General features: G+C 49.3%; 1 protein-coding gene across 1 annotated transcript in view; it reads left to right on the top strand.

The window, feature by feature from the left end:
• LOC140385752 (DNA topoisomerase I, mitochondrial-like) overlaps positions 1–25,893 on the top strand; it is a 211,882-nt gene that overhangs the window by 169,434 nt on the left and 16,555 nt on the right. Inside the window, 1 exon segment of the mRNA XM_072468224.1 lies at positions 475–569. Within this exon segment, the coding sequence (XP_072324325.1) occupies positions 475–569 (95 nt within the window).

Here is a 25,893-nt window from a genome sequence, read left to right on the forward strand (position 1 = left end):
TAATTAGTAATAATATGATTCTTCTAAAACTTCAATAGTGATAAAAGAAATGTAAAAATGAACACAATTAGTACTAAAACATGCTTTACCCATTAACTGAATATTTTCAGACTGAATATTTTCAGACTATCAGTGCTAAATGAAATCTAATACAGCATAGAAATTAGAGGTTCCCCACCAAATGGTTGTGAGGAGGATCTGCAATAAGAGTTCAGTTCCATTTTTGATTGCTAGTGTTGGCATAGCAGCAGATTGCTATATTCTACTTCAGTACCACTTAGCCAGGATTCTGACACCAACTGTTGCTCAGTGCATTCATAGAAAATCTAGTGAGGATTTAATTAATACTACTATAACCAATTTACGACTGTTTAGGCTCAGACTTGAGAAATGTCCAGTTCTGTGAGGGACTCAGTGTTTGAGATGGTAAACACAACATTAACAAATTTAGACTTCATACTTTTCTATTGGCAGATTGAAACCAAAAAGGAACAGCTTGGAATGGCTAAGAAAGATCTGAAAAATGCCAAGGTGGATTACAAAGTGAAAAAAGATGAAAGGTCAAAACAGTAAGTATATCCAGAACCCCACTGATTTATTAAATGGCCTCCTGTTGAAGCAATGGTATTCAGTAGGATCAATTACCGTTTTGGCATTTTCGATTGGCATAGCCTCATAGCTGTTTGGATGAAGAGATTCCAAATTTCCACTACCTTTTTTCATGTAGTTTTCTGCCATCGCCCCTGAATGGCCTAGCTCTCATTTTAAGATTATGCCTCTTGTCTGGATTCTCCCACCAGAGGTGATAGCTTCTATTTATCTGCCATATAACCTCTTACAAGTGAACCAGTCAGTTGAAAATAGAAGCAGGCTATTCAGTCCATCGAGCCTGCTCTGTCATTCTATACAGTCATGGCTGATCAGACACTTCAAACCTTTACCAACACTTTCTCCATAACCTTTTACAGAAATCTTATCAATCTCTTCCTTAAAGATACGCGAGGACTGAGCTTCCACAGACCTCTGTGATGTGGCGAATTCCAAAGACTCACAGCCCTCTGTGTAAAGAAAATTATCCTCATCTTGGTCCTAAGTGGCATTCCCCCTTTTTTTGAAATTGTGCCCTGTTGCTCTCTTTATTTGGTTCTCTTAATGGCGGTCAATATGGCCGCCTTTCTTAATCCTAATTATGTTTGCTTTAGAGTCGCCATGTATCTTTTTTTTAAAATATGTTTTATTGAAATTTTTTCGATCAAAATTTTTTCCCCTTACAGAACAAACATAACAGTAAAGAAAGTTTAACAATAAACAAATGGCTAATCAACATGGTAATCTAATCATTTAACATAAACTAAAACTTCCACCCCCCGCCTTCCCCCCCCCCCCCCCCCCCTCCCCCCTGGGTTGCTGCTGCTGGTCATCTGTCTTCCCTCTAACGTTCCTCTAGGTAGTCGAGGAATGGCTGCCACCGCCTGGTGAACCCTTGAGCCGATCCTCTCCGGGCAAACTTTATCCGCTCCAGTTTTATGAACCCCGCCATAGCGTTTACCCAGGCCTCCAGTCCGGGGGGTTTCGACTCCTTCCACATGAGTAGAATCCTACGCCGGGCTACTAGGGACGCAAAGGCCACAACGTCGGCCTCTTTCGCCTCCTGCACTCCCGGCTCATCCGCAACTCCAAATAGAGCTAGCCCCCAGCCTGGTTTGACCCGGGCCTTCACCACCTTAGAAATCACTCCCGTCACTCCCTTCCAATACCCCTCCAGTGCCGGGCACGACCAAAACATATGTGCGTGGTTTGCCGGGCTTCCGCCGCACCTCCCACACTTGTCCTCCACTCCAAAGAACCTGCTCAGTCTTGCTCCCGTTATGTGTGCTCTATGTAGCACCTTGAATTGAATCAGGCTAAGCCTGGCGCATGAGGAAGAGGAATTTACCCTGCTTAGATCATCAGCCCACATACCCTCCTCTATCTCCTCCCCTAGCTCTTCGTCCCACTTTCCTTTTAGTTCGCCCACCAACTCCTCCCCCTCTTCCCTCATCTCTCGGTATATCTCTGACACCTTGCCCTCTCCGACCCACACCCCCGAAAGCACTCTGTCCTGAATCTCCTGTACCGGGAGCAGCGGAAATTCCCTCACCTGTTGTCTAGTGAACGCCCTCACCTGCATATATCTAAGGAAGTTCCCCCGGGGCAACTTATACTTTTCCTCCAATGCTCCCAAGCTCTCAAACGTCCCATCTATAAATAAATCTCCCACCCTCCTAATTCTCAACTGGTGCCAGCTCTGAAATCCTCCATCCATTCTTCCTGGGGCAAACCTATGGTTGTTCCTGATTGGGGACCCCACCAGGGCTCCCCGCACACCCCTCTGTCGCCTCCATTGTCCCAGATATTCAATGTTGCCACCACCACCGGGTTCGTGGTAAACTTTTTTGGTCCCTTTACAGGACTTTCTCTCCAGTCTTTTCCACGCCGCTCCCTCTCCCTCCATCATCCATTTACGAATCATCGCCACATTGGCGGCCCAATAGTAGTCGCCCAAATTCGGTAGCGCCAATCCTCCTCTGTCCCTGCTACGTTGTAGGAACGCCCTCCTTAACCTCGGGACTTTCCCTGCCCACACGAAGCTCGTGATGCTCCTGTCTATTTTTTTGAAAAAGGTCTTAGTGATTAGTATAGGGAGACATTGAAATACAAATAAGAACCTCGGGAGGACCATCATCTTAATTGCCTGCACTCTGCCCGCCAACGACAGAGGCTGCATGTCCCACCTCTTGAAGTCCTCCTCCATTTGTTCTACCAGTCGTGTCAGATTAAGTCTGTGCAAGGTTCCCCAGCTCCTAGCGATCTGAATCCCCAGGTATCGGAAGTTTCTTTCCACTTTCCTTAGAGGCAGGCCTTCTATCTCTCTACTCTGGTCCCCTGGGTGTATCACAAATAGTTCACTCTTCCCCATGTTGAGCCTATATCCCGAGAAATCTCCGAACTCCCTCAACATCCGCATAACCTCTATCATTCCCCCCCCCCCCCCCCCCCCCCCCCCCCCGCTGGGTCCGACACATACAACAGCAGGTCATCTGCGTATAACGAGACTCTGTGTTCTTCTCCCCCTCTAATCACCCCTCTCCATTTCCTGGAGTCTCTCAACGCCATGGCCAGAGGTTCAATTGCCAACGCGAACAACAGTGGAGACAGCGGGCATCCCTGTCTTGTTCCCCTATATAGTCGGAAATACTCCGATCTTTGCCGACCCGTGACTATACTTGCCGTTGGGGCCCCATAAAGAAGTTTGACCCAGCTAATAAACCCGTTCCCGAACCCAAACCTCCTTAACACCTCCCATAAATACTCCCACTCCACCCTATCAAATGCCTTCTCTGCATCCATTGCCGCCACTATCTCTGCCTCCCCCTCCACTGGGGGCATCATTATCACCCCTAATAGTCGTCGCACGTTAACATTCAGTTGTCTCCCTTTTACGAACCCTGTCTGGTCTTCGTGCACCACCCCCGGGACACAGTCCTCTATCCTCGATGCCAGTACCTTTGCCAGCAATTTGGCGTCCACATTCAATAATGAAATAGGTCTATAGGACCCGCACTGCAACGGATCTTTATCCCTCTTCAAAATTAGCGATATCGTCGCCTCCGACATTGTCGGGGGTAAAGTCCCTCCTTCCCTGGCCTCACTGAACGTCCTCCCCAACAACTGGGCCAACAAGTCCACATATTTTCTATAAAATTCCACCGGGAACCCGTCTGGTCCCGGAGCCTTCCCTGCTTGCATGTTCCCCAGCCCCTTAATAACCTCGTCCACCCCAATCGGTGCCCCCAGGCCTTCCACCTCCTGCTCCTCCACCCTCGGGAACCTCAATTGATCCAGGAACTGCCGCATCCCCTCCTCTCCCTCTGAGGGTTGGGACCTATACAGTCCCTCATAAAAGGTCTTGAACACCTCCTTTATCTTCCCTGCTCTTCGCACCGTGGCTCCCTTTTCGTCTCTAATTCCCCCTATCTCCCTCGCCGCTGTCCTCTTTCGCAACTGATGAGCCAGCAGGCGACTAGCCTTTTCCCCATATTCATACCTCCTCCCCTGTGCCTTCCTCCACAGCACCTCCGCCTTTCTGGTGGTCAGAAGGTCAAACTCCATCTGGAGTCGTCTCCTCTCCCTGTACAGTCCCTCCTCCGGGGTCTCTGCAAATTCCCTATCCACCCTTAAAATCTCCCCCAGTAATCTATCCCTTTCCTTGGCCTCTGTTTTCCCTTTGTGGGCCCCAATGGAGATCAGCTCTCCTCTGACCACCGCTTTTAGTGCTTCCCATACCACTCCCACACGGACCTCCCCGTCGTCATTGACCTCCAGGTATCTCTCAATACACCCCCGCACTCTTCCACACACTCCCTCGTCCGCCATCAATCCCACATCTAATCGCCAGAGTGCTCTCTGCTCCCTTTCCTCTCCTAGTTCCAGGTCCACCCAGTGTGGGGCATGGTCCGAAACCGCTATGGCTGAATACTCAGCTTCTTCCACCCTTGAGATCAACGACCTTCCCAAAACAAAAAAATCTATCCGGGAGTACACTTTATGGACATGGGAGAAGAAGGAGAACTCCCTGGCCCTTGGTCTAAGAAATCGCCATGGATCCACTCCCCCCATTTGGTCCATAAACCCCTTGAGCACCTTGGCCGCTGCCGGCCGCCTTCCGGTCTTTGAGCTGGATCTATCTAGCCCTGGGTCCAGCACGGTATTGAAGTCCCCTCCCAATATCAAGTTTCCTACCTCCAGGTCCGGTATACGACCCAGCATCCGTCTCATAAATCCCGCATCGTCCCAATTCGGGGCATATACATTAACCAACACGACCTCCATTCCCTCCAGCCTGCCACTCACCATTACATATCTAGCTCCGCTATCTGCTACGATGTTCTTTGCTTCAAATGCTACCCGTTTCCCTACCAATATGGCCACCCCTCTATTCTTTGCATCTAGTCCTGAGTGGAACACCTGTCCCACCCATCCTTTCCTTAACCTAACTTGGTCCACCACCTTCAGGTGCGTCTCTTGGAGCATAGCCACGTCTGCCCTAAGTCCTTTCAAATGCGCGAGCACTCGGGCCCTTTTAATCGGTCCGTTCAGGCCTCTCACGTTCCACGTGATCAGCCTCACTAGGGGGCTACCTGCCCCCCTCCTGTGTCGACTGCCATCACCTTCTCTAGGCCAGTCCCATATCCCGCCTCCGCGCTCCCACTCGCTCCCCAGGCGTCGCATTCCATCCCCGTCCACCCACTTTTTAGCCATTTCCTTTTTGATTTCCGCAGCAGCAACCCAGTTGTGGTCCCCCCCCCCCCCCCGCTAGATCCCCTTCTAGCGTGATTGCTCCCCCATATTACTTCCGCAAGTCAGCTGACTTCAACTGACCCCGGCTACTCCTGCTCACTCCTTGACCCCCCCCCCGTGTGGGGAACTCCCATCCGCCTTGTGCCTGTCTTCCCGCCATAATCTTTCTGGCGCGGGAACATCCCTTTATCTGACCCGCCTCTTGTGGCGCAGCTCCCTTTCCTCTCCCCCTCCCATTCCTCATTCTCCGCCTATGTCCCTTCTTTCCCCCCTCACCGACGCCCACATTTCCTAGTGTCTCCCCCCATCCCAATTTACTTCTCTATTTACATCAACCATGACAATAACATTCCCTACAGTATCAGTCCCTCAGCTCCGATCCAATTTCTCCTCTTTAATAAAGGTCCATGCTTCTTCCGCCGTATCGAAATAATGGTGTCTCTCCTGGTACGTGACCCATAGTCGTGCCGGCTGCAGCATCCCGATCTTCACCTTTTTGTGTAACACCTCCTTGGCTCGGTTAAAACTCGCCCTCCTTCTCGCCACCTCCGCACTCCAATCCTGGTACACCCGTACCACTGCATTCTCCCATCTGCTACTCCGCACCTTTTTAGCCCATCTCAGGACCTCTTCTCTATCTTTAAGGCGGTGAAATCGCACGATTGTCGCCCTGGGTGGTTCTCCTGCTTTTGGTCTTCTCGCCGGGATCCAATGTGCCCACTCCACCTCCAAGGGGCCCGCAGGGGCCTCAGCACCCATCAATGAGCTTAGCATCGTACTTACATAAGCTCCACAGTCCGCTCCTTCCACTCCCTCAGGGAGACCCAGTATCCGAAGGTTCTTCCTTCGCGCTCTGTTTTCTAGGGCCTCGATCCTTTCAATACACTTTTTATGGAGTGCCTCGTGCGTCTGTGTTTTGACCGCCAGGCCCAGGATCTCGTCCTCATTATCCGTCACCTTCTGCTCCACCACGCGGAGCTCTGTCTCCTGGGTCCTTTGTGCCTCCTTGAGCCCCTCAATTGCCTGTAGCATCGGGGTCAGCACCTCCCTCTTTAGTAGCTCCACACACCGTCTCAAAAATTCGTCTTGCTCAGGCCACCATGTCGCCTGAGCTTTCTCCGCCGCCATCTTGTGTCTTCTCCCTTTCTGTCCCTTTCGTCGACGATTCCTCGCGCTGCAGCCGCTGCCGCCGCCGATATTTTCCTCCTTCGTTGGGGGGGGGGACTCCCTACTCACTCACCCCACACCGGGTTGCGTCGCCCAAAAATTTCCCGTTGGGGCTCTTAAAAGAGCCCGAAGGTCCGTCGGAACTGGAGCCGCCGAAACGTGCGGCTAGCAAGGCATCACCGCAACCGCGCCATGTATCTTTCGATACCGCCACAAGGTTCAAACCCGAATACTGATCAAAGAGCCGATACACCAGTTAGTTAGTTCAAAGTCAATACTATTTATTTACACACACAGTAATGTCTACTCATGCACAAAATACTACAAACTAAACTATCTCTAACGCTAACGCCTATACTTAGCTTCGGGTGCCCACTCAGTCCGAGGAACAATGGCCATTGTTCGGATCTGAAGCTGCTGGGGTTGAAGTGGTACAAGAGAACAGCTAAGGTCATCCATCTGGTAGCGAGGGTTGACCTTGGACCTACTTGCTTCTGGTGTAGCTGGTGGAAGGGTCTCTCCGCTTTGAGAGCCAATTCCAAGAGAGCGATTCTCTCTCGGGGCTGCCTTCTTACACCTGAGAGGGGCTTCGCGCGCTTTTGGGCGTGCCTTGAACTTGGCCCCAATCAATTGGGCCGTATCTTGGTCACTCGTATTGATCTTGACCAATAAAGGGGTGGGTGCCCTGATGGCTGGATGGGTCTTACGTGGCCGTTGGCCTTGCTTTGTTTATGCTTTTGGTTTGGGGAACTGGTGCCACGAGGTCTGGAGCTAGATCGGTTGCTTGAGTGTCTTTCCTTTGTTCCCGGAGATGGGCCATCGATATGCTAATAGACCTACAGTTTCAGTCTCGTCTGGGAGCTGCGGTTCCAATATGCATACAGGCTCTGTGCCTGCCTGCTTTCTTAGCATTGTCCATAGTTCCCTACAGTCTTTGTAATCATCCATTTTGTATTATGGAAGTGGCCATCCCAGATGGCTACAGCCCCCTGGTTCTAGACTCCCCAAACAAAGGAAACATCTTACCCTGTTTATCCCTTCAAGTATTTTGTAGATTTTAATGCGATCACCTCACATTCTTCGAAACTCTGGAGAATACAGGCCTAGTTTTCCCAATCTCTCTTCATTAGACACTCCCGTCATCCTGGGAACATGTCTTGTGAACCTTTGTGATTCTCCCTCTGTGGCAATAATACATTTTGAGGTAAGGGAACCAAAACTGTATGCAGTACTCCAGGTGCAGTCTAACCAAACTTCTATACAATTGAAGCAAGACCTCATACTGTACAATACGTGTGGCACGGTCGCACAGTGGTTAGCACTGTGGCTTCACAGCTCCAGGGTTCCAGGTTCGATTCCTGGCTTGGGTCACTGTCTGTACTGTTGCTAACTTTTGGTTGGTTCAATTGGCTCTGTTTTATAACCTTTGCTCTCAAGTCGCCAGGTATCTTTATAATACCGCCACGAGATTCAAGTTCAAGTAATGATCAATAACTCAATACACCAATTAGTAAGATTCAAATCAAAACATGTTTATTATACACAGTAAATTGCTACTCGTGCATAAATTCTACTTCTAAGCTACTTCTACAACTAACAGGCCTATACTTGGCTTCGGACTGGCCCACCAGGTCAGGGGAACAAATGGCCTTTCGTTCGGGTTCTGAGTCTGCGGGATTCAAAGGTTGGTACGGACTGGTAGCTAGGAGCGCGAATCTCGTAGCGAGCGTTGACTTAAGACTTACGGTCTCTTGGCGGCTGCTGCACCGGTCACTGTCTAGGGTTGGTTCGCGTTGCTGAGTGACCCGGTCATGACCCGGTCAAGAAGGACGATTTGAATTTGGGGGCTTAACTTTATAGTCCCATGGGGCTTCCCCCTTTCGGGGCATACCCTGTACTTGGTTCCAAGTGATTCCAATCACTTGGTTCGATTTCTCCAATACTGGAGCGGTTCCCTGATCGATGGGCGGTCTTGAGGTGTCCGTTAACCTCTTTTGTGTTGGCTCCTGCTGGCGCCGAGGAGTCTGGCTTGGCCTTGTTTATCCCAAATGTTTCGCTTGTTCCCGGGGATCGCTTATTAATATGTAGATGGCTACTACATTATTATCAGATGGCTGCTTGTATTGATGCTGTCTGGGATTTTGCAGAGTTTAATACACAGTAAACTTGCACCTGCTAGTTTCTGCCTGTGTTGGCTGAATTTCACTTCAGCCTTTGCTGTTCTCCATTTTACAACGGAAATTGCCCAACCCAGGTGGCTACAAACCCTCCTTGTGATCCTAACGCGAAGCGTGAAGGATCACATAACTGCGTTGTTCTTAATTCCCTGACCCGGCGAGCACTCTTCTATGGCCTCTACACTGACCATAACATGCAAGAAATTTTTAACTGACAATTCTGAGGGGCGCTATGTCAAACAGGGGCATGCACTACAAAATAAGAAAACCGGAACCTCTAACTATCCTTAATAAACTACAACTCACTCAAACATTCCATGACACTAACTTCCTAAACAATACACAAAAAAATCATAGCAGCATTATACACATTTTTCTGGCTTGGCAGTCAAGCTCAGGATTGTACAATTGCTCATGAAACGTTTCTTTATTCAGAACAAAAACGCAAACGAATGCTCTATTATAGATCGCGGGAGTCTGGTCATATCCGAAAATAGGGGATCTTATCCTATATACCGGGTGCGAGCGCGGTAGGCTCTCCTTCTCCATTTCCTCAGATGAATAGTCTGCACGATGCAGCAGAGTATCGCCAACACTAGTAGGGATTCTATCAAGTAGGACAGGGAGTACCAGGTTATAAATCTGTCACACCAAGATGGTGTGGTGTCGCTTGTGACTGGGCTTTGGGTACTATGGGGAAGTGCATCATTAACGGCTGGGGGGCGTTGAGGTCAGGGGGTTCGCGTTCGCGCGCAACCAAATGTCCATTGTGGTGATGAGCCACGCGGAGGATGTCCTCATGGTTCTTCTTCTTTCACTTCTCTTTTCTCTTCTCTGGTCCTGGAGGTCTGTGGGATCAAGCATAGTCTCTGTTACTATCTTGGTTTAAGATCTCGTATGATAGCCTGTCTGTCCTTTAGTGCCAATTACTCCCTTTATAATTGGTCACTATGTGTGACTCCCTCATTTTTTTTTTTTTTTTTCAAAAATCGAATTTCAGGACAAGACACACTTACAAATACTGAACCAGTGCGAGCCGTCTCGCAGACTGTGCGGTTTACCATCCAAATGTTTGAGGATGTAAATAGCAGAGGGTTGGCAACCTAAGGGTTACCTGAAAACAAAACACAACTTTTTGAACAAAACTTGCCAAAATGAGGTGCGTATGGGCCGCGACGGGTAAGATTTGGATGGAGTCCCGGGTAGGACGGCGACCAATGCAGTGTGTGCCCTACCCGAGCGTAGCTGACCAGAGGGGAGGTTCCCAGGCAGGGCGGGTCCCAATGCTGTTTCTCCACTGCCTGAGCAACCGACAAGAACAGGCAAGAAATGTAGTCATTGTGGGGGGTTGCCGTATTGGTTCTACCTTCAAACCAGAAGAGCAGTTACGAATGGGGGTCTGTGTTTCAGTCGACAGACTAGTTCCTCTGAACTGGCGTCTGGGACATTAACAAGTCTCTGCAGACAGACTAGTTCCTCTGAACTAGCGTCTGGCCAAACTAGTTTCTCTGACTGCCATTGGGCGTCAGAAGGGTGGTGGCGTGGGGCCGTGGAAATTTTTTTCCGGTTTAACACACAACATTTAACAGTACAGGTACAAACAACATCAAACATGCTGCAGGTTCCATCAGAAAGGACACCGTTTTCTCCCAAGCAGTTCCTTTTAAAATATCACCTGGACACCTCAGTTATCGGTTGCGAACAGGGTCGCAAAGGGGTTCTCGTTTTGGGAGTCAGACTCAAAGTCGTCATCTTCTCCCGGATGCCAAACTCTCGAGTGTATCAGGGCGGATAGGGCTGCATGGTGTGATTTGGGATCCCTCTCGTTATTCCGGACGGGTCTGTATGAATTATCTCTGTGCCAAAAGGTGGTGTCTAGTTCTGTGGGGACGGAATCGGGGTCGTCATTGTAGGTTGGTGGTCGGTGATGGGGTTTGTTTAGGAAAGTGATCATGAAGGGATCACTCTAATCGTGGTCCGATGCGCTGGGCCTGCGTCCTGTTGCATGGGGATAGTAGGGAGGCGTGCTGTGGCCATTGTCCGAGTCACAGTCGCTGCAGTCTGTGGGCGTTCCGGGGCGGAGTCTATAGTTCAGGGTTGGAGTCGGGGTTGAGTCTGTGGCTGGGCTGGACGTGTTGGGGGAGGGGAGGGTTACGTTGGCTGTGGGCGGGGGGTGGTCTGCTGCGTCGAGCATGACGTGGTGTGCGTGGTTAGACTGTGTTCCATATGCCTTCAGCTGGTTGATATGGAACCACGCAGTCTTTCCATTGGGGTACTTTATTTTGTAGACGGAAGGGCTTACTTTGTCCGCAATGGAGTACGGACCCGAATACTTCGGTGACAGGAATGTGTTGGGATTGTATACGGAGAGCATGACTTGCTGTCCTACACTGAACTCAGTCGCATGCACTGTCTTATCGAAACAGGCCTTGCTCTGTTTCTTTCTTGTGCCCAATTTCACTGCGGCTGCTAGCTGAGCCGTTTTAACATTTTCCACTAATTCTACTGCTTTCTCGTGTGTGAGGGCCGTCACTTCGGGGCTGGTCAAATCTAATCCTAATAAAAATTCTGTGCCTTTCATGGGGCGTCCGGTCATGAGGGTGTGTGGGGTGTAACCTGTAGAAGTTGAAACTGTATTTTGCAAAAACATCAGCGCAAAAGGGAGAACTGAATCCCAAGTGCTGTTGTTTTGCTGGACCATTTTTCTGAGGGATGATTTTGGGGTTCAATTCATGCGTTCCACGATACCACTTGACTGGGGGTGGTATGCGATGTGGAATTTTTGGGTAATGCCAAATATCGTGAGGACGTTCTTCATGACACATCCCGTAAAATGGGAGCCTTGGTCGGATTCAATGCTGCGGGGGAGTCCCCATCTCGTAAAGATGTGGTGGGTTAAAATCTTGGCTGTGGTCTTTGCTGTGTTAGTTCTGGATGGGAATGCTTCCACCCATTTTGTAAACCTGTCTATCACCACGAGTACATATTTATAACCATTCCAGCAAGGGGGCAATGGTCCTAAAAAATCAATCTGGAGGTTCGTCCAGGGACCATTAACGGGTCGGGTGTGACTAAGCTGAGCCTTTTTGGCATATCTGTCCGGGTTGTTCTGGGCACCGATACGGCAATTCTCAATGTAGTGAGTTACATCGTCTTTTAAACTCGGCCACCAACAGAGCTGCCTGAGGTGGGCTGTAGTGGGATTGATTCCCTGATGTCCATGACCGTCATGGAACAAACAAATGAGCTGATTCCTGTCCTGTTCAGGAACCACATAAAGGGTGTCTTTTAACACCACACCATCATGTGTGGTCAGAGCATTTTTAAACCTCTCGTAGGGTGCTTGATAGTTTCCTTTTAAAATCTCCCTGAGATTGCTGTCCTGCTTCTGGGCCTGCACTAAATCCTGTATATTAGCCTGCGAGACCTGAACTGCATTCACTGGTGCGCTTTCGGAGGGTGTCCAAAAATATCCGTGCCTGGAACCTGCTTTAGCCAGTGCGTCGGCTTTTACATTTCCAGGGGGGGGAGGAACGATGGTGACTTCGAACTTTGACTATTCCAAAAGTCCTGTTCTGTGCTCTCTCTAAAATGTGGCGGAGTAATGGGGCTGAAGGGAGGGGTTTTTCGTCTGCGGAAACAAATCCTCTTGCTTTCCACACGGGTAGGAATTCCGTAAGGCTTTTGCAGACATAGAGGCTGTCCGAATATATGTCTGCTGGGCTGGGGAAGGAATCTGGGTGTTGCACTATGTATGCGATGGCCGCAAGTTTTGCCGCCTGCGCGCCTAAGTGTCCTGGGACTTTTATTGCTATTTCTTCTAGGGCGCGTCCCTGCGCGTCCTCAACGTAAATGCCGCATCCTGTTATGTGCTTCCCTTCTAATATTGTGGACGATCCATCCACATATATCCTTATGGGTTCGCAAGTGTCTGTGTGCTTGGGGCTCTGGGTTAAACTACCTATCTTTCTGGGGGGGGGGGGGTTTTAGCAATAAAGGCGCCTGTGTTGTGGCGTGGAGAGAGAATTTCACATTCATGGGGGGTTCCGGGGTACTGTAGGTTATCGGCTAAAAAAGTGTGGGTCTTTGTCCTTTTAACAGTGATGTCCCGTCCCTGCAAAAGAAGGGTCCATCGAGCTGCTCTTATTTGACTGACGGTACCATCCTTAAGTCGTCCGTCCAGTAAAAGTTGGGTGGGGGTGTGTTCCGTCAGGATTATGATGGGGTTTAGTCCGGTTATGTAAGAAAAATTCTGTACTGCCCAAAAAACTGCGAGCAGGTGCCTTTCACACCCTGAAAATCCCTGCTCCACAGCATCTGAAACTCTGTAGTCGTAAGCCACGGACCTTAACTGTTCGTGCCGTTCCTGAAGGAGCACGGCCGAAAGGCTGCGGTCTGTGCTTGCTACCTCTATAGCGTAGGGGGAAAGCGGGTCTGGAACTTGTAGTGTGGGGGCTGCTATGAGTGCTCTTTTCAACGCATCCACAGCATCCGTATGCTGCGGAAGCCATTCCCAGGGGGCTCCTTTCTTGAGGAGGTCTTGGAGGGGTGCTGCCTTGCTGGCGAAACCGTGTGGTTTCGGCAATAGCTAACCAGTCCTAAAAACGACCGGAGGGCTGAAACGTTCTGTGGAAGGGGCAATTTAGCAATCGAGTCAATCCTTTTATGCTTGATCTCGCGTTTACCATGTGTGATAATTGTACCCAAATATATCACCTTGTTTTCCAAAATCTGCGCCTTTTTGGGGTTAACTTTACATCCAATTGCTTGTAGGATTTCGGAGAGAAGCTCAATGTGCTCTTCCTTGGTGTCTGTCTGCAGCAGTAGGTCGTCCACATAGAACATAGAAAATACAGCACAGAACAGGCCCTTCGGCCCACGATGTTGTGCCGAACCTTTGTCCTAGATTAATCAAAGATTATCATTGAATTTACAGTGCAGAAGGAGGCCACCCAGCCCCTCAAGTCCGCACCGGCTCCCGGAAAGAGCACCCCACCCAAACCCAACACCTCCACCCAACACCAAGGGCAATTTGGACACCAAGGGCAATCCATCATTGGCCAATTCACCCAACCCGCACATCCCCGGACCGTGGGAGGAAACCGGAGCACCCGGAGGAAACCCACGCAGACACGGGGAGGACGTGCAGACTCCGCACAGACAGCGACCCAAGCCGGAATCGAACCCGGGACCCTGGAGCTGTGAAGCAACCGCGCCATCCACAATGCTACCGTGCTGCCCTTGAGAACAAATAAATCTACACTATATCATTTTACCGTAATCCATGTATCTATCCAATAGCTGCTTGAAGGTCCCTAATGTTTCCGACTCAACTACTTCCACAGGCAGTGCATTCCATGCCCCCACTACTCTCTGGGTAAAGAACCTACCTCTGATATCCCTCCTATATCTTCCACCTTAAATTTATGTCCCCTTGTAATGGTTTGTTCCACCCGGGGAAAAAGTCTCTGACTGTCTACTCTATCTATTCCCCTGATCATCTTATAAACCTCTATCAAGTCGCCCCTCATCCTTCTCCGTTCTAATGAGAAAAGGCCTAGCACCCTCAACCTTTCCTCGTAAGACCTACTCTCCATTCCAGGCAACATCCTGGTAAATCTTCTTTGCACCTTTTCCAAAGCTTCCACATCCTTCCTAAAATGAGGCGACCAGAACTGTACACAGTACTCCAAATGTGGCCTTACCAAAGTTTTGTACAGCTGCATCATCACCTCACGGCTCTTAATTTCAATCCCTCTGTTAATGAACGCGAGCACACCATAGGCCTTCTTCACAGCTCTATCCACTTGAGTGGCAACTTTCAAAGATGTATGAACATAGACCCCAAGATCTCTCTGCTCCTCCACATTGCCAAGAACTCTACCGTTAACCCTGTATTCCGCATTCATATTTGTCCTTCCAAAATGGACAACCTCACACTTTTCAGGGTTAAACTCCATCTGCCACTTCTCAGCCCAGCTCTGCATCCTATCTATGTCTCTTTGCAGCCGACAACAGCCCTCCTTACTATCCACAACTCCACCAATCTTCGTATCGTCTGCAAATTTACTGACCCACCCTTCAACTCCCTCATCCAAGTCATTAACGAAAATCACAAACAGCAGAGGACCCAGAACTGATCCCTGCGGTACGCCACTGGTAACTGGGATCCAGGCTGAATATTTGCCAGCCACCACCACTCTCTGACTTCTATCGGTTAGCCAGTTCGTTATCCAACTGGCCAAATTTCCCACTATCCCATGCCTCCTTACTTTCTGCATAAGCCTACCATGGGGAACTTTATCAAATGCCTTACTAAAATCCATGTACACTACATCCACTGCTTTACCTTCATCCACATGCTTGGTCACCTCCTCAAAGAATTCAATAAGATTTGTAAGGCAAGACCTACCCCTCACAAATCCGTGCTGACTATCCCTAATCAAGCAGTGGCTTTCCAGATGCTCAGAAATCCTATCCTTCAGTACCCTTTCCATTACTTTGCCTACCACCGAAGTAAGACTAACTGGCCTGTAATTCCCAGGGTTATCCCTAGTCCCTTTTTTGAACAGGGGCACGACATTCGCCTCGCTCCAATCCCCTGGTACCACCCCTGTTGACAGTGAGGGCGAAAAGATCATTGCCAACGGCTCTGCAATTTCATCTCTTGCTTCCCATAGAATCCTTGGATATATCCCATCAGGCCCGGGGGACTTGTCTATCCTCAAGTTTTTCAAAATGCCCAACACATCTTCCTTCCTAACAAGTATTTCCTCGAGCTTACCAATCTGTTTCACACTGTCCTCTCCAACAATAGCGCCCCTCTCATTTGTAAATACAGAAGAAAAGTACTCGTTCAAGACCTCTCCTATCTCTTCAGACTCAATACACAATCTCCCGCTACTGTCCTTGATCGGACCTACCCTCGCTCTAGTCATTCTCATATTTCTCACATATGTGTAAAAGGTCTTGGGGTTTTCCTTGATCCTACCCGCCAAAGATTGTTCATGCCCTCTCTTAGCTCTCCTAATCCCTTTCTTCAGTTCCCTCCTGGCTATCTTGTATCCCTCCAATGCCCTGTCTGAACCTTGTTTCCTCAGCCTTACATAAGTCTCCTTTTACCTCTTAACAAGACATTCAACCTCTCTTGTCAACCATGGTTCCCTCACTCGACCATCTCTTCCCTGCCTGACAGGGACATACATATCAAGGACACGTCGCACCTGTTCCTTGAACAAGTTCCACATTTCACTTGTGTCCTTCCCTGCCAGCCTATGTTCCCAACTTATGCACTTCAATTCTTGTCTGACAACATCGTATTTACCCTTCCCCCAATTGTAAACCTTGCCCTGTTGCACGCACCTATCCCTCTCCATTACTAAAGTGAAAGTCACAGAATTGTGGTCACTATCTCCAAAATGCTCCCCCACTAACAAATCTATCACTTGCCCTGGTTCATTACCCAGTCCTCAATCCAATATTGCCCCTCCTCTGGTCGGACAATCTACATACTGTGTTAGAAAAGCTTCCTGGACACACTGCACAAACACCACCCCGTCCAAACTATTTGATCTAAAGAGTTTCCACTCAATATTTGGGAAGTTAAAGTCGCCCATGACTACTACCCTATGACTTCTGCACCTTTCCAAAATCTGTTTCCCAATCTGTTCCTCCACATCTCTGCTACTATTGGGGGGGCCTATAGAAAACTCCTAACAAGGTGACTGCTCCTTTCCTAGTTCTGACTTCAACCCATACTACCTCAATAGGGTGATACTCCTCGAACTGCCTTTCTGCAGCTGTTATACTATCTCTAATTAATAATGCCACCCCCCCACCTCTTTTACCACCCTCCCTAATCTTATTGAAACATCTATAACCAGGGACCTCCAACAACCATTTCTGCCCCTCTTCTATCCAAGTTTCCGTGATGGCCACCACATCATAGTCCCAAGTACCGATCCATGCCTTAAGTTCACCCACCTTATTCCTGATGCTTCTTGCGTTGAAGTATACACACTTCAACCCATCTCCGTGCCTGCAAGTACTCTCCTTTGTCAGTGTTCCCTTCCCCACTGCCTCATTACACGCTTTGGCGTCCTGAATATCGGCTACCTTAGTTGCTGGACTACAAATCCGGTTCCCATTCCCCTGCCAAATTAGTTTAAACCCTCCCGAAGAGTACTAGAAAACCTCCCTCCCAGGATATTGGTGCCCCTCTGGTTCAGATGCAACCCGTCCTGCTTGTACAGGTCCCACCTTCCCCAGAATGCGCTCCAATTATCCAAATACCTGAAGCCCTCCCTCCTACACCATTCCTGCAGCCACGTGTTCAACTGCACTCCCTATTCCTAGCCTCGCTATCACGTGGCACCGGCAACAAACCAGAGATGACAACTCTGTCTGTCCTCGCTTTTAACTTCCAGCCTAACTCCCTAAACTTGTTTATTACCTCCACACCCCTTTTCCTACCTATGTCGTTGGTACCAATGTGCACCACGACTTCTGGCTGCTCGCCCTCCCCCTTAAGGATCCTGAAGACACGATCCGAGACATCCCTGGCCCTGGCACCCGGGAGGCAACATACCTTCCGGGAGTCTCGCTCGCGACCACAGAATCTCCTATCAATTCCCCTAACCATTGAATCTCCTACAACTATTGCTTTTCTATTCTCCCCCCCCCCTTCCCTTCTGAGCCCCAGAGCCAGACTCAGTGCCAGAAACCTGGCCGCTAGGGCCTTCCCCCGGTAGGTCATCCCCCCCCCCCCCCCAACAGCATCCAAAACGGTATACTTGTTTTGAAGGGGAACGGCCACGAGGGATCCCTGCACTTTCTGCCTGTTTGTTTTTTTCCCCCTGACTGTAACCCAGCTATTCTTGTCCTGTACCTTGGGTGTGGTTACCTCCTTGTAACTCTTCTCAATCACCCCCTCTGCCTCCCGGATGATCCGAAGTTCATCCAGCTTCAGCTCCAGTTCCCTAACACGGTCTTTGAGGAGCTGAAGTTGGGTGCACTTCCCGCAGGTATAGTCAGTGGGGACACCGGTGGTATCCCTCACCACCCACATCCTACAGGAGGAGCATGTAACTGGCCTAGCCTCCATCCCCTCTTACCTGACAGAATATAGCTGCCCTGTGGACTAATCCGCCCTCCGACCCTACTCCCAGTCAGCTACACTTTCTGTAAACTCCTGGCTCTCTTTGCACTCTTTGCGGAAATGTCGGAAACAAAATTAAAGGAGCACCTAACTCCCTCGGTCACCAAACTCTCACCATCGCACTCAAATGCACCAAATTCAGCACTCCCTCGGTCACCAAACTCTCATTATCGCACTCAAATGCACCAAATTCAGCACTCCCTCGGTCACCAAACTCTCACTATCGCACTCAAATGCACCAAATTCAGCACTCAGTGCAAACATACTGGACCAGACATTCAGGGCGCGACAAATTTGATAAACCATTTGCCAGCTGTCGGTGGAAAATGGAGGGGGAGTTGTGGAAGCCTTGTGGCAGGCATGTCCACGTGTACTGTTGATTAAAGGTGAAGGCAAATTTGTACTGGCACGCCTTTGCCAATGGAATGGACCAGAATCCATTACTGATATCCAAAACCATAAAGTATCGGGAATTGAGTCCCTGCTTGAGCATGGTCTCGGGACTTTTTGCTACTGTGGGAGCTGCTGCGGGGGTGATTTTGTTGAGTTCCCGGTAATCGATGGTCAGTCGCCATGATCCATCGGGCTTTCTCACTGGCCAAATAGGGGCATTATTAGTGGAGGCTACTGATCTAAGTACGCCCTGCTCTAATAAGCTGTCGATTACTTTTGTGATTTCTCCCTCTGCCTCTTGGGGAAATCCATATTGCTTTTGCGGTCTAGGGTCAGGTCCTGTGATTTGTACTGAACCAGTCATCCGGCCACAGTCGTGTTTGTGGGTCGCGAATGCTGTCCTGTTCTTTTCTAAAACTGCCCTAACCTGCTTGTCCGTGCTAATTGTAGTCGGGTTAAACCAAAATTCACCTACTGCGCTAATTTTGTTGGCGTAGTCACCTACTGTGAGCATTGCAGGGCTCTTGCAGATTTTGCCATTCTCCAGACACATTGGTTGACTGGATCGAAGGACAGGTTGTGGGAATTCATAAAATCGATTCCCAGAATGTGTTCTGCTGTGTGGGGCAGGTCAACTAAAACTACGGGGTGCTTGGTGGTGATGTTGCCGATTTGAATGGGTACAGGGGCTGTGACGTGTCCCTGCTGTGAGTGGCCTGTAAAGCCGCTGAGGGTGATGGTGGCTGTAGTGGGCCACATGTCCTTTTGAAACATGGTGGAGGAATTTATTGTGGTGTGGGACCCTCCTGTGTCCCAGAGAAACTCGATGGGCTGTCCCCGTATTTTTGCTGCAACTACCGGTCGTCCGGACCTATCTCAAAGGGTGTCGCAGACCCAACTGGGGGAGCCCGTACACAGTCAGTCCGTTCCGTTCAGGTCCGTCTGATCTGAACGGGTGCTCACACAATGTATGGGCTCTGTCTTATTCTTATTCGGGGTGCCTGCCTGCTGTGCTCTCTGTGGCTTTCGTGGGGCATCGCATTCTCTTGCAAAGTGTCCCAACTGTCCACAGTTGTAACACTCCTGTGACTTTCGTGGGGGGCTGTTCTTGCCTTCATTTACCCATGCGGGGTTCTGGTGTGTTTTAACTGCTTGTATGTCTGCTTCTGCCTGCTGGTCTTTGGGATTTTTAACTGCGGGTTTGTTTTGTACAGACTGCTCCCAGGTGCGGGACAATCTTTTTATGACCCATTTCTCATTATGAGCCTCCTCTGAGGGATCATAATTCGCACAAGCTTTTTGTCCTGTTTCTGTGGCATGGGAGATAAGGGTGCGGGTCCATTTGGCCATGTTGTCTGGGGGCAAATGGGCGTGGTCTAAGTCTCCGAAAACTGCCGCAAAATGGATCCACAGGCATCCAGCAAACGCTGTGGGATGCTCGGTTTTCTTTTGCCTGCACATATTGAGGCCACCTACGGGGTCACACCGGTTATACCCGATCGCATCTAGGATCGCGGTATGCATTTCTGCAAGGGTGTCTCCTCCTACATTCTGTGGGTCGGGAAGGGCTGCTACGACCGAAGGGTCTAAACTCAAAACTCTGAGCTTTACATGCTCTCGCTCATCCAGGCCGTACGTGGTCGCCTGCTGCTTTACTCTGGCAAAGAAGTGGTGGGGGTCTGAGGTGGGGAGGAACGGTTTGATTTTCTCACACGCGTCCCGTAATTGGGTCACTGTTAAGGGGGTGGTGTACAGAAATTCCGTGTCCGATGTGGCTGTGCGGTGGGTGGTTACTGGGTTCATTGGAGCCTGAACTATCTGCTCTGTGGGGGGTTGGGGCGCTTTTCTCTTTTGGGGCTTTCCCTGCGCACATGTTCCCTGAACATATCTCTGTGCTGTCTCATTTAACTCTTCCCAATCAGGGCCGTCTTCCTCGTCTAACTGGGATCCAAAGGTTTCCTGGAATCCTTTTTGAACTGAAAGCAGAGATTGCAGCTCTGCAATCTGCTTCCGGCACTTTGCGTGGTCTAGTGAGCTTTGTCTTTGCTCCGTGGTGGCGGCATGGAGTGCTCTTAACGCTGCCTTCAGGTCACTACACTGCCTCTGCAATGCCTCTACCTGCTTCTCGGTTTCCTCTTGTACCAGGACTGCACGTTGCATGTCCTGATCGGCCTTTTCGTACTGGGACTGGAAGCTGCTTAAGTGCGCTGGACAAGACTGGTTTCCCCTCTTGGCATCATCCACCTCTCCGTCTTTTGCTGCCAACTTCTTCCTTAACTCTACGTTCTCTCTTTCTACCTCACTGACATCGACCTTGCTCATTCGATGTATGCCTTCTATCTCTGCCCGGAGCGTCCTAACGACCTCCTCTGTGCCTCGCAATTGTGTCAAACAGGACACGATTGCCATTGGCTTGCGAGCTTTTCCTAAGCTCTTTTTGTGAATCTCGCTCAGGTTCTCCCACCAAGTATGTCCTATACTCCTGGGACCTGTTTCCTCATTGTTGCAGAATTCGCTCCAAAGGGGCCATCCTTTCCTTTTGAGGTACTTCCTGGTTTCCTCTTCGCAAACGGGACATTGTCCTACTCTACTGCTGCTGGTCGCTGCGACCACAAATTCTTCGGGGTTCATGAGGCGTTGCATTGCCTGCATTGCCATCTTTCCTCTGAATACGTTCTTAAAATTTGGAACAAGGGGTATTAAGGCGGTGCTGTAATTACGGGTACGGCTTTCGCTATTTTCCGGAATACAAACTCCCGACAGTTTTGTCGCAACAAATAAAACAATCTATCAGTATTACCTTGTAGCCCTGTTAGTTACGCATGCATTAACACACTTTTGAATTATGAGGATTGATCAGAACTGCTTGAACACTTGTGGTTTTCTGTTCCCAATTGGATCTCTAATTCAAATTTTGGGTTCTCTCGGAGTGGTTAAGCCACTTCTCGATCGGGTCCCGTCAGATGTCGGCAGTAATATGTTGCTAACTTTTGGTTTGTTCAATTAGCTCTGTTTTATATCCTTTGCTCTTGAGTCCCCAGGTATCTTTATGATACCGCCACGAGGTTCAAATTCAAGTAATGATCAATAACTCAATACACCAATTAGTAAGATTCAAATCAAAGCACGTTTATTATACACAGTAAATCGCTACTCATGCATAAATTCTACTTCTAAGCTACTTCTACAACTAAACAGGCCTTTACTTAGCTTCGGACTGGCCCACCAGGTCAGGGGAACAAATGGCCTTTCGTTCGGGTTCTGAGTCTGCGGGAATCAAACGTTGGTACGGACTGGTAGCTAGGAGCGCCTATCTCGTAGCGAGCGTTGACTTAAGATTTACGGTCTCTTGGCGGCAGCTGCACCGGTCACTATTAAGGGTTGGTTCGTGTTGCTGAGTGACCCAGTCAAGAAGAACGATTTGAACTTAGGGGCTTAACTTTATAGTCCCCAGGGGCTTCCAGCCTTTCGGGGCGGACCCCATACCTGGTTCCAGGTGATTGGACTTTGTTCCAATCGCTTGGTTCGATTTCTCCAATACTGGAGCGGTTCCCTGATCGATGGGCGGTCTTGAGGTGTCCGTTAACCTCTTTTGTGTTGGCTCCTGCTGGCGCCGAGGAGTCTGGCTTGGCCTTGTTTATCCCAAATGTTTCGCTTGTTCCCGGGGATCGCTCATTAATATGTAGACGGCTGCTACATTATTATGCAGATGGCTGCTTGTATCAATGCTGTCTGGGCTTTTGCAGAGTTTAATGCACAGTAAACTTGCACCTGCTAGTTTCTGCCTGTGTTGGCTGAATTTCCCTTCAGCCTTTGCTGTTCTCCATTTTGCATCGGGAATTGGCCAACCCAGGTGGCTACAGTACGGAGTCTGCATGTTCTCTGCGTGCGTTTCCTCCGAGTGTTCCAGTTTCCTTCCACGGTCCAAAGATGAGCTGGTGAGCTGGATTGGCCATGGTAAATTGCCCTTGGTGTCCAAAAAAGGTTAAATGGGGTTATGCGATAGGAATGTTCGGGCTCAAGTAGAGTGCTCTTTCCTCGGCTGGAGCAGACTCGATGGGCCGATTGGCCTCCTTCCGCACTGTAAATTCTATGATACTCTATCCTCTATTCCTGTACCAGCCTCCCCGAACAGGCACCGCAATGTGGCGACTAGGGGCTTTTTGCAGTAACTTCATTTGAAGCCTACTTGTGACAATAAGCGATTTTCATTTCGTTCATTCATTCTTGCAATAAAGGTGAACATTCCATTAGCTTTGCTATTCACTTGCTGCACCAGCATGTTAGGCATCAGTGACTTATGGACAAGGACACCCAGGTCCCTTTTTTATGTTTACACTTGCTAATTTCTTACAATTTAGGAAATATTTTGCACCTCTGTTCCTTCTGTCAAAGTGGATTACCTTTTATTTTTCCACAGGTAAGGTAAAGTCACCATAGTCCCAGATGACCATCGGCTACTTTCCCCTTGTGAGGGGGCGAGCTGACTGGTTGTGGTCTAACCTGGGGATCACCATACCGCAGATATGGTGCAAGGTTGAGAAGGTAAGCCTTCAGGCATGACCTGGGGGATTGTTTTGCTCACTTGGTGACTACACAGCTGGTTCATGATGCACAAGCAAGGCCAGCAGTGCGGGTTCAATTCCCGTTCCGGCTGAGGTTATTTGTGAAGACCGTGCCTTCTCAAACTTGTCTCTCGCCTGAGATGTGGTGATCCTCCGGTTAAATCACCTTATCTTCCCTATTTTTCCACATTCGATTCCATCGACCATGGTCTTGCCCACTCATTGGGCGGGATTCTCCCAACGCCGGGCCAGGCGTGAATCCCGCCCCAACGCTGGCTGCCGGATTCTCCGGCACCGGTTTTTCGGCGGGGGTGGGAATCGCGCGATGCCGGTCGGGGGCCGTTGGCAGCCGGGCGGGGGGCCCCCCCCCGGCGATTGTCCGGCCCGCGATGGACCGAGTGGCCGCCCGTTTTCGGCCAGTCCTGCCGGCGTAAATCAAACAAGGTCCGTACCGGCGGGACCAGGCTCTGTGGAGTCCTTGGGGGGGGGGGGGGGAGGAGTTTATCTGGCCCCAGGGGGGCTCCCACGGTGGCGTTGCCCGCGATCGGGGCCCACCGATCCGCGAGCGGGCATGTGCCGTGGGGTCACTCTATCCCTCCGCACCGGCCGGTGTAACGGTCCGCCATGGCCGGCACGGAGAAGGACCCCCCCGTGCACATGCGCTGGGATGGCACCTGCACACGCTGCTGCTCATGCGCCAACTCGGCCCATTCAGCGCTGGTTGGCGCGGCGCCAAGCCTTTCTGCGCCAGCTGACACAGCCCCGCCGGCGTCGGCCGAGCCCCTGAAGGTGCGGAGGTTCACACCACTCCTCGGCACCCGTACGGCCCGCCCCGCCGTTCAGGGAGAATCCCGCCCATGAAGTCTATCCAAATCTTCTTCACAACACACACTTCCACCTAGTTTTGTATCATTTGCAAACTTGGAAATATTACACTTAGTCCCCACATCCAAATCATTGATGTATAATGTGAACAGCTTGGGCCCAAGAACTGAGCTTTATGGTACCACAGTAGCCACTGCCTGCCAACCTGAGAATGACTGGTCTATTTGTTCTGTTTTTGGGCTGTTGGCTAATCCTGAATCCATGCCAGTATGCTGCCACTGATCCCATGTGCTTTTATTTTGCGAATCAACATCCTGTAGGGGATATCTTTTGAAAATCCAAATATACTATGTCCATCGACTCTAATTTTGTTTGTAAGATCCTCAACAAAAATAAATCCCAGCAAGTTCGTCAAACATGGTTTCCCATTTGTAAAACCATGTTGACGATGCCAAATCAGATCATTGTCGTCCAACAGTCTATTCATCACATCCTTTATGATAGATTCCAGCATTTTCCCTACCATTGGTAAGTAATTCCCTGTTTTTTCTTTCTTTTTTTAAATAGTGAGGTGACATTTTCTACCTTTCAATCTATAAGAACAAAGAAATGTACAGCACAGGAACAGGCCCTTCGGCCCTCCAAGCCCGTGCCGACCATACTGCCCAACTAAACTACAATCTTCTACACTTCCTGGGTCCGTATCCTTCTATTCCCATCCTATTCATATATTTGTCAAGATGCCCCTTAAATGTCCCTATCGTCCCTGCTTCCACTACCTCCTCCGGTAGCGAGTTCCAGGTACCCACTACCCTCTGCGTAAAAAACTTGCCTCGTACATCTACTCTAAACCTTGCCCCTCTCACCTTAAACCTATGCCCCCTAGTAATTGACCCCTCTACCCTGGGGAAAAGCCTCTGACTATCCACTCTGTCTATGCCCCTCATAATTTTGTATACCTCTATCAGGTCGCCCCTCAACCTCCTTCGTTCCAGTGAGAACAAACCGAGTTTATTCAATCGCTCCTCATAGCTTATGCCCTCCATACCAGGCAACATTCTGGTAAATCTCTTCTGCACCCTCTCTAAAGCCTCCACATCCTTCTGGTAGTGTGGCGACCAGAATTGAACACTATACTCCAAGTGTGGCCTAACTAAGGTTCTATACAGCTGCAACATGACTTGCCAATTCTTATACTCAATGCCCCGGCCAATGAAGGCAAGCATGCCGTATGCCTTCTTGACTACCTTCTCCACCTGTGTTGCCCCTTTCAATGACCTGTGGACCTGTACTCCTAGATCTCTTTGACTTTCAATACTCTTGAGGGTTCTACCATTCACTGTATATTCCCTACCTGCATTAGACCTTCCAAAATGCATTACCTCACATTTGTCCGGATTAAACTCCATCTGCCATCTCTCCGCCCAAGTCTCCAGACAATCTAAATCCTGCTGTATCCTCCGACAGTCCTCATCGCTATCCGCAATTCCACCAACCTTTGTGTCGTCTGCAAACTTACTGATCAGACCAGTTACATTTTCCTCCAAATCATTTATATATGCTACAAAGAGCAAAGGTCCCAGCACTGATCCCTGTGGAACACCACTGGTCACAGCCCTCCAATTAGAAAAGCATCCTTCCATTCCTACTCTCTGCCTTCTATGACCTAGCCAGTTCTGTATCCATCTTGCCAGCTCACCCCTGATCCCGTGTGACTTCACCTTTTGTACTAGTCTACCATGAGGGACCTTGTCAAAGGCCTTACTGAAGTCCATATAGACAACATCTGCCCTACCTGCATCAATCATCTTAGTGACCTCCTCGAAAAACTCTATCAAGTTAGTGAGACACGACCTCCCCTTCACAAAACCGTGCTGCCTCTCACTATACTATAGAACAGCAAGCAATTGCAACATTCTGGGATGTATAATAAGGGACTTAACACTCAGTCCCACTAATTTCTTCAATACAATCTTCATACTTGTTAATCATTTAGCTTTGCTGCCATGTTTATATTCCCATTATGAATTCTGACTGTGCCTGTAATGGAGACACAATTGTTTAAACCAAACATTTCCTTTTTGCATACCATTGGAAGTTTTTACAGTCTGTTTTATGTTGTTGTTTTTGCTAGATTTCATTCATATTCTGTTCTCTCATCAGTTTCTTGACCTTCCTTTGATGTATTCTATAAACCTCCCAGTCTTGAGGTTGACTACTATTTCTGGCAACTTTTAAAATCTTTTATTTTAATCTTATACAATCCTTA

The sequence above is a fragment of the Scyliorhinus torazame genome, chromosome 11, assembly GCF_047496885.1.
Source record: "Scyliorhinus torazame isolate Kashiwa2021f chromosome 11, sScyTor2.1, whole genome shotgun sequence".
Taxonomy (NCBI): domain Eukaryota; kingdom Metazoa; phylum Chordata; class Chondrichthyes; order Carcharhiniformes; family Scyliorhinidae; genus Scyliorhinus; species Scyliorhinus torazame.